Raw genomic sequence first — 12,970 nt, 5'->3', positions numbered from 1 at the left:
CAATTATGCTCATCGAGTTACAACGTTATATAAGTATATTTATAATGAGAAGTTGTCTTTCAAATTTACTTGTTTTACATAATTTCTAATTAATAGTACAGTTGACAAAAGTAGAAACCAGCTAATTTGTCCTTCCAATACAATATAATATAAGAGTTAGGGTTTAAATTGATTTTAAAACAAATTCATCCATTAAAAGTTTTTGAAATATATAAAAGGGAAAAGGGTCTGATATACCCCTCAACTTTGTCATTTAGAGCTGATATACCCCTCGTTATGAAAGTGGCTCATATATACCCCTACTTATTTACAAATAGCTCACATATACCCTTTTTCTCTAACGGAAATGAAAAAAATTAATTTTACTTTAATATTTATTTATTTTTTTAAAAATAAAAATATAATCCCATATGAGTATATTTAATCCTCCTCAAACATATTTTTTTTTGACTTTTTTTTGTTTCAATGACTAATTTAAATTTATTATTTTGATGGTCAAATTTATTTATGTTTCACTAATATTCTTGTAAAACTTATTATAGATGATCAAATTTGTTTCTTCAAATACAAAAATTAAATTACAATATAGACAAAAAAAATTAAATTATAATATAGCCACAAAAAAATAGTTTTAAATTTTTTTCTTTACACTAAGGAATGAAAGAAAACAATAAAATAAGAATAAGAAACTCAAATAATTATAATCAAAGAAGTCAAAAAATAATTTATGTATGAAAAACATTAAAATATACCTTGAACTTTGCTAGAAGAATCATATATACCCCTAACTAATTTTAAAGAAACTTAAAAGTCAAAAATATAAATTTAAAACTAATTTTTTCACTTCCGTTAAATGAAGGGTATATGTGAGCTCATTTCGTAACGGTAGGGGTATATGTGAGCCGTATGTATAACGGTAAAGGTATATATGAGCCACTTTCATAACAAGGGGCATATCAGCTCCAAATGATAAAGTTGAGGGGTATATCATGCCCTTTTCCCTATATAAAATACATGAATGTGAATTGTAACATTCATTTTGTTTTAATTCTATGTTATAAGTTTTTTGGAAGATATGTTTTTCTTCTCAATTCATGAACCTATAATATATTTAATTAAAGTCTTCTCTTACAAAACTTTTGTCCTATAAATTGAGTTTTTTTGGTTGAAAAAATAAGCACTCAAAAAAACTACTTTTCCGTAGAAAATCAATTGTGAGACATTAATCAAAAGGTGAAATCACCAATTCAAGAATAGAAGAGCAACATTCTTGAATGCCACTTATTTTGTGACTTAGTTGAATCTCAAAGATAGAGTAGTACTACTATTTATTTTTCCATTTGCTCGTGGGCAGAGGTGGAGCCAGAATTTGATGTTCTTGGGTTCTAAATTTTAAAACAGAACAACATATTAATCTAACAGAACAACCGTTAAATTACAAATTAAACATATAACCACTATCATTATAATTGCACTCGACAAGTTGTTATGTTTTGAAAACGTAAATGATATTGTATCATTAGGTACAGTTTCAAATACTTCATTAGTTAATATAAAAATTTAAGTTATTTAATTTAAAGCTCTCAAATATTATTCCGTAAAAGATAGATAAGTATTATTTTGAACATTTTTTCTATAATCTCAATATTATTTTAAGTAAAATTAAAATTATTAAATTCACCATTAATATTTTTGGGACCTAAAGAAAAGGTATGTATTACTTGATTCACATTTGAGCCTCTCTTGCGTTTGAAAGTTGAAGTTTTGGAAAGCAAACAATAATTTAATTATTATAATCAAATCAAAGATTAAAAATAAGAATTTTGAATAAATTGTAATACAATGTAAATACAAATAAAAAATAAAAGAGAAAAGGGAGAGTCGAGGAGCAACTAAGAAGAGCGCATAGTACTTACCAGGCAGAGGTCCAAATTCCGACAACAAGTAGTAGCAATGAAATTGACAATAAAAGTTAGAGACCTAACATTTTTGCAAATTAGGGTTTAATGATCTATTGAATGTTTGAAAAGAAATTAATAGTGAGATGTTTTAGAGTATGACACTATTTTTTTTTGTTATTTATAATTATCTATTTTGAAATTAGTAGTTTGTTTTAGTGTATGACACTACTTTTTTATAATTATTTTCAATTATCAATTTTCTATTTTATTGTTTAAAAAGAATTTAGAAAAATCTATATAGGAAAAATTGAATCAAAGAAGGGTTAAAGATAGGCACGAGCATATTATTAAGCAAATTAAAAAAATCCGGAAAAACTGAATTAAAGGAAGGCGAAAATAGGCATAAGACATACTATTAAGCAAAAATAGAAAAAATATAGTTATTCAAGTGGGGCTCGAGAACCCACACAATCAAACATAATCAAAGCCTTTGCTGCCCTTGTGCGCCATTCACGTTTCTTTGATATGGGTTCGCACACAGCATCAACTTATATTTGTACTTTATTTTCGGATGTGTGACGTTTGGAGTTGTCGTTTGTGCGCCTGTCCCCAATGGAAGAATGAGTGATCAGTTCTCCTGCAGATCATGGCGGGAGTGGGGGACGGCCCTACGCGTAGGCAACACTTGATGACTTTCTTTCATATTAGTTTCAGGTTCATACTCTGCTCCCTAATCCGAAAAGATCGTATGTCAATGTTCCCAGGGTATAGTATGAATATAGGGTCTACGCAAAAGCTAGTGAGTTCGTCCGAACCCCTAAATAACACTGTAGCTCTGCCCCTGCTCGTGGGAGAGACTCCCACTATCTTCAAGAAATGTTCTAACGTGCATCTAAGCCAAGAAAGTTTTGTTTTGGATTTCTTGTACTTTTGTCATTCTTGTTCTAACAATTCGATGATAGTTGGCTCTATGACATCCATATCAATATCGAATAGTGTTCCATCTTTGCGTAATCCTAACTTTGAAATATTTGATGACAAAAACTTTTAATTTCTAGATGACGTGGAAAGATGGAATTCTTTGTAAGATGATTAGAGTTGGCATATGTTCTTGAGAGACCTTGTCCTAATGCTCTCGGTTCTGACATAGCAACAGACAAGGCTACTCTGATTAAAATTTTTTGACAAATGGCAGGATGATGATTATTTATGCAAGAATTGTATTCTTGAGGAATGTCCAATAAATATTATGATCAATATTATATTAAGTGTAAATTTGCTAAGGAGATTTGGGATACTTGATAAACACTCAAATTACCCTCAAAACATATTCAAAGAGTAAGTGGTCATCGTCAATAAAATACCCAATTAAGAATCAGGGACGAATCCCACTAGGAATGATATAATGATAAGAATTCAACTAAATTTAGGAATGCGAACCTATTCATTGTAGCACGTTAAGACAAATGGGTGCCTGATTCTACCAAATTTACTAAAATAGTGTATAGTATCAAATGCCACAATTAAACTAAACTTAAAAAATTCAAGCAATTAAGAAGTATTTTAGGGGTGCGGGAGTGGGAATCGATGTCACATATGGGTAATTGGTTTCTCAATAGTGCTAAACAATCATGGATAGGCTGAGTCATCTTTAATGACATTAATCGTCTTTCGATCTCATAGTACCAATTCATAGAATCTCCTTTCGGTCTCATCTATGTGAATAAAAAATCAACTCATTACCTTACGAAATCTCTCTTTCGAGCAGAATTGGGCACATAGATCTGAACCATAATCTCTCTTTCGAGCAAACAATAGAAATCAAATCTAGATTGCATGCATTAAACTAATTACCCCACTCCAATTGATCTCTTTTGAGCATCAATCGGAGATCGAAAATAGGATTAAGTTTGCAACCTTAACCCATGAATTAACCTCATGCTAATTAGCCTAAATCCATGAATAAACAACAATAAAATAGAGCAAAACACAATAACCACTACATTAAATCAATAACCAACTCCATAATTACACCACTAGAATCAGGGTTTAACCATCCATCACAAAAAGTAAAGAGATTACACCCTATCATGCTCAACCATGAATGTGATGAAACTAAGTAATTATAATCAACACCCACTTTGATTTCAACTTGAAATTGTCAATTTCAAGAGTGAAATTAAAACCCTAAAACTAAAGATGTTTTTCACAAGGTAAGAAGTCTCATACAAAAGAATCTCAAAAACTCTAAAAAACTCTCTAAAAAGAACTCATATTTTCTCTCTTTTGGGCTATTTATAGTTTCCCAAAATTTGGCCTAAAATTCACTGCATGACAAACTTAGCTACATTAGTCAGGCTCACCGAACACGATCAACGGATCGCTGTCTATTCCTCAGCTCGTCTTTCATTTTCTTTAGTTGTTTGAACCTCAATTGGCGAACTCGTTCGATTCTGCCTTTCACATTTGGTGGATCGCTGATTACCAACTTTGTTCTCTTTTTAAGCCTTCATTTTTAATCAAAGTCATGTCACCTTCGGCGATGGTCAACTTGTTCGCCCTTCTTTTTTGGCGAGTCGCCATTTCACATTATGGCATATTTAGGGGTATTTATGGACAATGACATGAAAGAGCAAGGAAAACTAATTGCTACCGGCAAAAGAATAAATTATAGGCCATCAAATTGAGTAACAATAGAGAAAGTGATTATTGACTAATCTATGAAAAAAACATTCAATATTGAGAAGACAATTATATCAAAGAACAAATATTATAATTGTAAATATGTAGAAGATAAAATTCACGAAAGAGTAAAAATTTTACAAACTTTCAAGTTCTTAATATATGTGACAATACCAAATTTCTAATATTTAGATATTAGAAAATAATCATTAATAATCTCAATGAGGTCATGAATTACCGCGCGAAACGCGGATAAGTTATCTAGTCTTATATATAAGAGCTTTTAAAAGAAAGAAAAAAACATGTTTTTACAACACCACTCATTTAATTTAAACTCGCGTTCTATATATTTAGAATTCAAAATTCACTTCTTCAAACTTGCAAATAGTTGTGATGTTAATGTTTAAAGCCCTTAATCAGCTACATATGCAAAGTTTCTTAAAAAAGATAATTTTACCTTAAATGACGTTATTGTGTAAATAGGCCGGCTCATTTATTGAAAAAAAGTAGTGAATTAATTTTTAAAAATTAATCCTCTTATTCATGATTTGTACACGGAGTACACAGTACAAGAAAACATTATAACTAATAGGAAATGAATGGATTAAGGAATAATTCATTCAAGAACCAACAACTGATAACTTATTGGAAGGAATAATTAAGTTACTGAAGCTATTTCTCCATGAACAAGCAGTGAGAACAATGAGCAAGAAGGCAAGAGGAGAATTGAAGCAAACTGGTCCATGTCATGAAGTATCAATCTTCCAATTGTAAAATAGAAGATCTTATTCAATAAATTACTAATTGATTTCTGCCATTGGAGTTTGAATCTTTCCCTCAAGAAACCATTCTTTAATTTGTGCATCAAATTGAAATCTGAATAGAAACAACCCAATAGAAGATTAGAGATTTATTTGGAAGAAAGAAAAGTCTTATATAAAAAATATCACAATTCAAATAGCTACTCACTTGATTTATTCAGGAGAATGGTTGTGCTCCTAGAAATACTTAGTAGTGAGTTGGAGGTGGTGGAGAAGCATAAATGTATGCTGGTGAAGGAGGTGATTTCACGGGTGGAGGAGGCGAGCTGTAGTAATAGGGTGGAGGAAGAGACTTTACTGGTGGAGGTGGAGAGTGGTAGTAGTAAGGTGGTGGAGGAGGTGACTTGTAGTAGTAGTGTGGGGGAGGTGATGGGGATGGTGGAGGAGGAGACTTGTAGTAGTAGGGTGGTGGAGGAGATGGGAAAGGTGGTGGTGGTGACTTGTAGTAGTAGGGTGGGGGAGGTGACGGGGATGGTGGAGGAGGAGACTTGTAGTAGTAGGGTGGTGGAGGAGATGGGGAAGGTGGTGGTGGTGACTTGTAGTAGTATGGTGGAGGGGGATAAGGCGATAAAGGAAGAGGAGACTTGTAGTAGTAAGGTGGTGGAGGAGATGGCGATGGTGGAGGAGGAGACTTGTAGTAGTAGGGTGGTGGAGGAGATGGTGAAGGTGGTGGTGGTAACTTGTAGTAGTAGGGTGGGGGAGGTGACGGGGACGGTGGAGGAGGAGACTTGTAGTAGTAGGGTGGTGGAGGTGATGGTGATGGTGGTGATGGAGACTTGTAATAGTATGGTGGAGGGGGAGATGGTGATGGAGGAGGAGGAGACCTGTAGTAGTAGGGTGGTGGAGGTGATGACGATGGGGGTGGTGGGGACTTGTAATAGTATGGTGGAGGAGGAGATGGTGATGGTGGTGGAGGAGACTTGTAGTAATAAGGAGGTGGGGGAGAAGGTGATGGTGGTGGTGGGGACTTGTAGTAGTAAGGTGGGGGTGATTTATAATAGTATATTGGTGCAGGTTTTGGTGATGGTGGAGGTGGAGACTTATAGAAATAAGGAGGTGGTGGAGACTTAGTTGGTGGAGGCGGAGATTTATAAAAATATATTGGTGTAGGTTTTAGTGATGGTGGAGGTGGAGACTCGTAATAATAATGAGGTGGTGGAGATTTAGTTGGTGGCGGCGGAGATTTGTAATAGTAAGCAGGTGGTGGTGGAGACTTATAAACGTATGTGGGGGTTGGGGGAGATGGTGATTTATACACATACTTTGGCGATGGAGGAGGTGGTGACTTATAAACATAAGTCGGTGATGGAGGTGGAGGAGATTTATAGTAGTATGGAGCAGGTGTAGGCTTGGGATTTTTGCATTCTGCATAAGGTGTCTTAGAGCCATAAGCAAATGGCTTTGCATAGAGTACAACTTCATAGTTATTCTTTGACTTCACTTTAAGGTTAGCACCCTTTATTCCCCAGTGAAGGTTTGTAGGAATTCTACACTTTGAATCCTTTGGAGCATTGTGGAGTTTAGCTTTGCAAGCCTTTGCTCCATATTTGCGATATTCAAATCCTTCAACTGTGATGCTAAATTTTCCATTGATCTTAGTGGTACCATAACTCACAATTTTCTTGTCACCAGCCTTGCAAGTTACTTCAACAACAGCACCTAAATCCATGTGAAAACAGAAATAATACATTAAAACAATTAATAGATCTGCTAACATATGAACATTTAGATATGTCCCCACTTTCTCCAGAACTATGCCCTGTATTCATCATATAAAATTGTAGTAACTTGTTTTTCTCATAATAAATACTCTTTCATGCAAGAACTAACTACTTTCATGCAATTGTCAAAATAGTTGTTGCCTTATAAATTTTCTTGACGTTTCAAAATCTTCATTTTAACGATAGATATTGATGACGACAAAAGAGGATTGAAAATTCAAATAGAAAGAGACACGTTTATGAATTATGATGATAGCATATAGTACAAAACATCAAAGAGGAGAATATATAGTTGGATAATTAAGAGAAAGTAAAGAAAACTGGCATGATATAAAAACTATGGTACCTTTCAGGTGCTTCTTTCCATGAGACATTTTTGGGTGCTTCCAATCATAGCATCTAAAACAGTAGACTTTTCCGACAACTTTGACCACCAATTGATGATGTGGAGGATAGTAATGAGTTGGAGGTGGGGGAGACTTGTAGTAGTATGGAGTTGTTGGAGGTGACTTGATTGGTGGTGGTGGAGAAGTGTAGTGATATGGTGGAGGAGGTGATTTCTTAGGTGGAGGTGGGGAGGAGTAGTAGTATGTAGGAGGTGGTGACTTAACAGGTGGTGGTGGGGAAGTGTAGTGATATGGTGGGGGAGGTGATTTCTTTTCTGGTGGTGTTGAGGAGTAGTAATATGGTGGAGGGGGAAACTTCATTGGTGGTGGTGGAGAATTGTAATAGTACGGGGGAGGAGGTGATTTAGTAGGTGGTGGTGGAGACTTGTAGTAGTATGGTGGGGGTGGTGATGAGGATGGTGGAGGAGGAGACTTGTAATAATATGGTGGTGGTGGTGATGGAGATGGAGGTGGAGGAGACTTGTAGTAATAAGGTGGTGGAGGAGAAGGTGAAGGAGGTGGTGGAGATTTGTAATAATATGGTGAAGGAGGTGAAGGAGAAGGTGGCGGTGGAGACTTATAATAATATGGCGGGGGTGGTGATGGTGAAGGAGGTGGTGGAGATTTATAATAGTATGGTGGCGGAGGTGATAGTGAAGGTGGAGGTGGAGACTTGTAGTAATACGGAGGTGGTGGTGAAGGTGATGGTGGAGGAGGAGACTTGTAGTAATATGGTGGAGGTGGTGGAGACTTATACACATACGGTGGAGGTGGAGATGGTGAGGGAGGCGGTGGAGACTTATATACATATGGTGGAGGTGGTGATGGTGATGGAGGCGGTGGAGACTTATACACATATGGTGGAGGTGGTGATGGTGATGGAGGCGGTGGAGACTTATACACATATGGTGGAGGTGGTGATGGAGAAGGGGAAGGAGGTGATTTATAAACATATGGAGGCGGGGAAGAAGGTGAGGGAGGAGGTGGAGATTTGTACACGTAAGGTGGTGGCGGAGAAGGAGAAGGAGGTGGTGTTGACTTATACTCATACATCGGAGGTGGTGGAGAAGAGTATACATAAGGGTCTGCCGACACTACATTAGCAACAACCAATATGGCCAACGCCGTTAAGATTTGTGGCAAATACTGACGACCCTTGGCAAGGCCGCCACCTTGAAGCCTCATTTCGCCGGAAAATTACACCACCTAGCCTCCCAAATGTGGCTAGTTAGAGTAAGAAGAAAGGAGATAACCTTAAGTTTTTTAGTTGAGAATTGTTGCCTTTTGGGGATTCATTGGTCTATGTATTTACAGTAAAACACCTTGAGAGGTAGCTCTGTCTAATGGACCAATTCAAATGTAAAAGAATATGTAACATATTCTAAAGGACCAGTTCAAATTTTACTTATAAAAACTCCACTTCTTGATCACTTTTGAATATTTCCATTGAATTATTTTCACATCATTTACCTGCTATAAAGAAAATCATGAGAACAACATATGAATGTGCAAAGAGACAGATCACTTCACATGCCACAAAATGTTGCTAAGGGAAAATGATTGTTAATTTTCAATATTTCCACTCTCTTACCATTTTGGTTTCCATGTGTTGCCTCTCATGGACATTCAGAGTTTGAGACTTACAAATATCTATAATAATAATTGAATGATAATCATAATTCATACAGTTAAAAAAAGAGAATTGTATTCTTGTTTCTTTAGGTCATTAGTGGTAAAAAAAAGAAATCAAACTTAAAACCAAAAGTTGTGGTAGCATGGTAAGTATTCCTCCATGCTTAATCAGAGGTCTCGAGTTTGACTTCTAGATATAAAATCATTTTTGATACTTGATAGAAAGCGTTTTAATTACTCCCCATAAAGAAATTTTCCATTGTGAATTCAGATAAAGCGGACTCCAAAGCAAAAAAAAACCTTCCTATGATGGATGCAGGCTTCAAGTTAGTTGATTTTACTTGTTGCCAACTAGAAATGTTGATTTCTTTGACATTGAAATGTTTCAACTACTCCAGTATATTTGGTGATATACTTAAAAATAAGTTTGACTATTTATTTTATTTTGAAATATTTTTATTAATTAATTTCAGAAGCATTTGTTCATGAACTAAGTTATTAAAAATCAATTTCTGTCGTTTTCAATTAATACCAATTATTAATACTTAATAAGTTTATTAAAGAGAATGTTTAATTTTTTGAGACTTGCCATGCACTACTACTAATTCAAAAAAAGAAGTACAAATCCGTACTTCAGATATTTCCCATATTTTCTTTATTAGTATACATTTGTAAAATTAAAGTATTTATGTTATTTTGTATGAGGATTTAAGTTAGAGATTAAATTATATGTATTGACAAAGTAAAAAATATCTAGCTCTTTGATCTGTTCTATACTCAACGAATCACCTCTTAATTTGTCTTATATCTAGCTCAATTTTTACTTCATACAATTAGATGCACATAAATTGGTCAGAACATCATGATTATTAAAAAAAATTGATTTGTACAATAGTACTGTGACAAAGAAAATCGACTGTCTCTATAATTTCAAACAAAACATAAATTTATTTATTTATTTAGTTGACTTTGCTCCAATACAAACAAGATATCTTTATTTATTCTTTTCTAAAAAGTTAAATGTTTTATTACTTCGTTAATCAATTGTGAATTCTAACATATCATGAAAGAATATTAGACGTGGATTGATTAACTTTTTAGACACAATATTTACAAAAAAAATTATCTTTTTTAAAAAAACTATAACATTGATGTTTAAGAGTTTAGTCAAATCTTTTTTTATAAAATTCATTATTTAAATATTTTGGATTTTGTGATCCCACCGTTGCTCCACTAAGGAAGACCTGTGATTAGGAGTGAAAATAAAATTGGTAAATTCATTAGTTTTGTGTGATATTTATATTTTAGAAAACATTTAAAATAATTTTGAATTCAATAGGTAAGCACATACAAATGAAACTCAGGTAAATAATTAAATGAAATCCATTTTACGAAATAATTTGATCTATTAACAACATTAGTGTGATAATAGGCTAATAGCCCTAATGCTAGAGAGATTATCACCGCAAGGCATTAAGTAATAGGCCATAAGCGTCTATAAGTTATTGTTGGGTTTTATTTGCCCTGAATTTCTTACCATAAATAGGTTTTCCTTTTAGGAAAAGGTTTTAATATTTTACTAGTCCTTTTCTTGTAGGAAAGGTTTAGGACTCTATAAATATAGGCTTGTTCCTTCTAACTTAATCAGCATTCACAATGTAGTCTTAAGGGCTTTGAGAGTTTTGGTTAGGGGGAGAATTTGTGGGTCACAAGCTTGATACGTTATCACTTGTGTGAACCTCCCATGTATTCCAAGTGAATTGGTTGAGGTTATTTCTCTCTATATTTTGTACTCTCATGTTTATATAGTGGATTGCTCATCTCTTTTGTGGACGTAGGTCGATTGACCGAACCACGTTAAATCTGTCTCTTCTGGTGTGTTTCTCGTTTATCTTCTTACTCGTGGTCTTTCGAGGTTTGCTTTGCTAGCTTCCGTGTTACACCTGCTTATTTTGGTCCTAACAGTTATGTGGTAATTGAGATTCCATAATTAAATACTCAATCATGACTCCATCTTTTCTTGTATATATAATTATATTATGGCCTTTATGATCTATTCATTGTAATAGTTATAACCATTTTGGTAGACAGTGAATTTCTGTAATGACCCGAAAGGTCATTTTGGTAATTTTTCGTGGAAATGACTATTTTGCCCTTTCGGTAGTTGCCCCTAGTCCCATGTTTTGTGGTTGTAAAGTTAGTTTGAGGAAAAGTTGGTAAAAAGTTGAGTTTTTGAGAAGTTGAGTTTTTATGAGTTAAAGTTGGTTAAAAAGTGTTTTTTTCGAGTTATTTGGAGTTTCGGGACTCGGATCGGATTTCCGTCGATTCCGGCAATTTTAGAATGTCGAAACGGGTCTGTGTGAAGTTACGGAGTTGAATTTGGAGTTGAAACGAAGAATTGAGGTCCTAAGTTGCTAAAGTTGTGAAATTGTGATAAAGAGTTGACTTTGGTCAACATATGAGGTTTCGAGGCTCGGATTGAAATTCCGAGAGTACCGTTGGTTTCGGGAGGCGATTATAAGTCTAGAATGAGTCTTGGTTGAATTTTTAGACGCTCCGTTTGAGTTTCGAATTTTTTTTGGCGTTAAACTAGTTTCTTGGCATCTTATTGAATTTCGGGTCAAGGAGTCCTCGAATTCAAATTCCGACAGTTCCATTGAGTCCGGAACGTCGAATTTAGTGGGGGTACATATTTAGTTTGTGTGCACGAGATTCCGAACGAATCCCGAGGGTTCAACGGGGACTTAAACTTTGGTGTTATTGTTGTTTCAGCTGCTGTGTTTTTTTTTAGCTGCAACAGCAGTTTTTTTTTCTTCTTTTTTAAAGCCAAAAATCAGTAGCCATTTTCCCCCAACTTGAAAAATACCCATTTCTCCATTTTTAGACTTTGAGAGCTCGAAAATAGGTGATTTCAAGTGGGTTTTCGCAAGGAATTCATTGGGTAAGTTATTTCCAACTTAGATCTTTGATTTCCATCGATTATTTATGGATTTTAACATCAAAATTTGAGATCTCAACTAAAAAATTTGGGGGTTTTTGCCTAATCCGAATTTAATAGAAAATTTGAGTTTGTGAACTCATTTCAACTCCTTTTTCGAAACGGTTTTCACTATTGGATTCTAAATTTCTTGGGGAACATTTTTCACTAAAAATTTCCAGATTTCGAGAATATTTTTCGGAACGAGATTTTTTTGACCATTTTACCCTTTTCTCCAAATTTCACAATATTTGTGTTGTTAGATTCGTATTGATTGTGAGATTCCATTTATGAATAGATTGTGGTGATTTGGAGCGTGCTCGGAAGGGTAAAACTCAAATTTGAGTTACTAGTTGAAGTGTTTTGAGGCAAGTGACTTCTAAACTTTGTTAAACTCTTAGACTACACATGACTACTTTCCTAATTGTGTTAGGGAGTAATGGGGATTGAGGATGAGTTTATTTGTTGATTGAAATTATTGTAATTGAAAGATGGGGAATAAAATGAGCTAAATGTGTTATATGTGACTTGAATTTGTTGAATAAGTCATGTGATAACTGATATTGAGGGGATAGAAGAGCATGAGTAGGCTATGATTGATACAGACATTGATGTTGAGACAGACGATGTGTAATACTATGATGTGGTCGTGATATGGTTGTGATTGAGACAGATGATGTGTAATACTATGATGTGATCGTGATATGGTTGTGATTGAGACAGATAATGTGTAATACTATGATGTGATCGTGATATGATTGTGATTGATGACATGTGCATATTCATTATTCATCCCATGTGTGAACTATCTGTTGCATGAGTTCTGAGACACTGATATGAGGATGGATGG

The 12,970-nt window shown here is 34.6% G+C and overlaps 2 protein-coding genes across 2 annotated transcripts; both read right to left on the bottom strand.

Moving 5' to 3' along the window:
• Positions 1-5,591: 5,591 nt before the first annotated feature.
• Positions 5,592-7,073, bottom strand: LOC125840562 (extensin-2-like). The gene has a single exon (XM_049519533.1). The coding sequence runs from the start codon at positions 7,071-7,073 to the stop codon at positions 5,592-5,594; it is 1,482 nt and encodes a 493-aa protein (XP_049375490.1).
• Positions 7,074-7,397: 324 nt separating this feature from the next.
• Positions 7,398-8,696, bottom strand: LOC125840561 (extensin-2-like). The gene has a single exon (XM_049519532.1). It carries the CDS (start codon positions 8,694-8,696, stop codon positions 7,398-7,400), a length of 1,299 nt encoding a protein of 432 aa, XP_049375489.1.
• Positions 8,697-12,970: the final 4,274 nt, after the last annotated feature.

The sequence above is a fragment of the Solanum verrucosum genome, unplaced genomic scaffold (genome assembly GCF_900185275.1).
Source record: "Solanum verrucosum unplaced genomic scaffold, falcon-dt-bn FXZP01000181.1, whole genome shotgun sequence".
NCBI lineage: Eukaryota > Viridiplantae > Streptophyta > Magnoliopsida > Solanales > Solanaceae > Solanum > Solanum verrucosum.
This window is presented reverse-complemented; position numbering and strand designations above follow the sequence as displayed.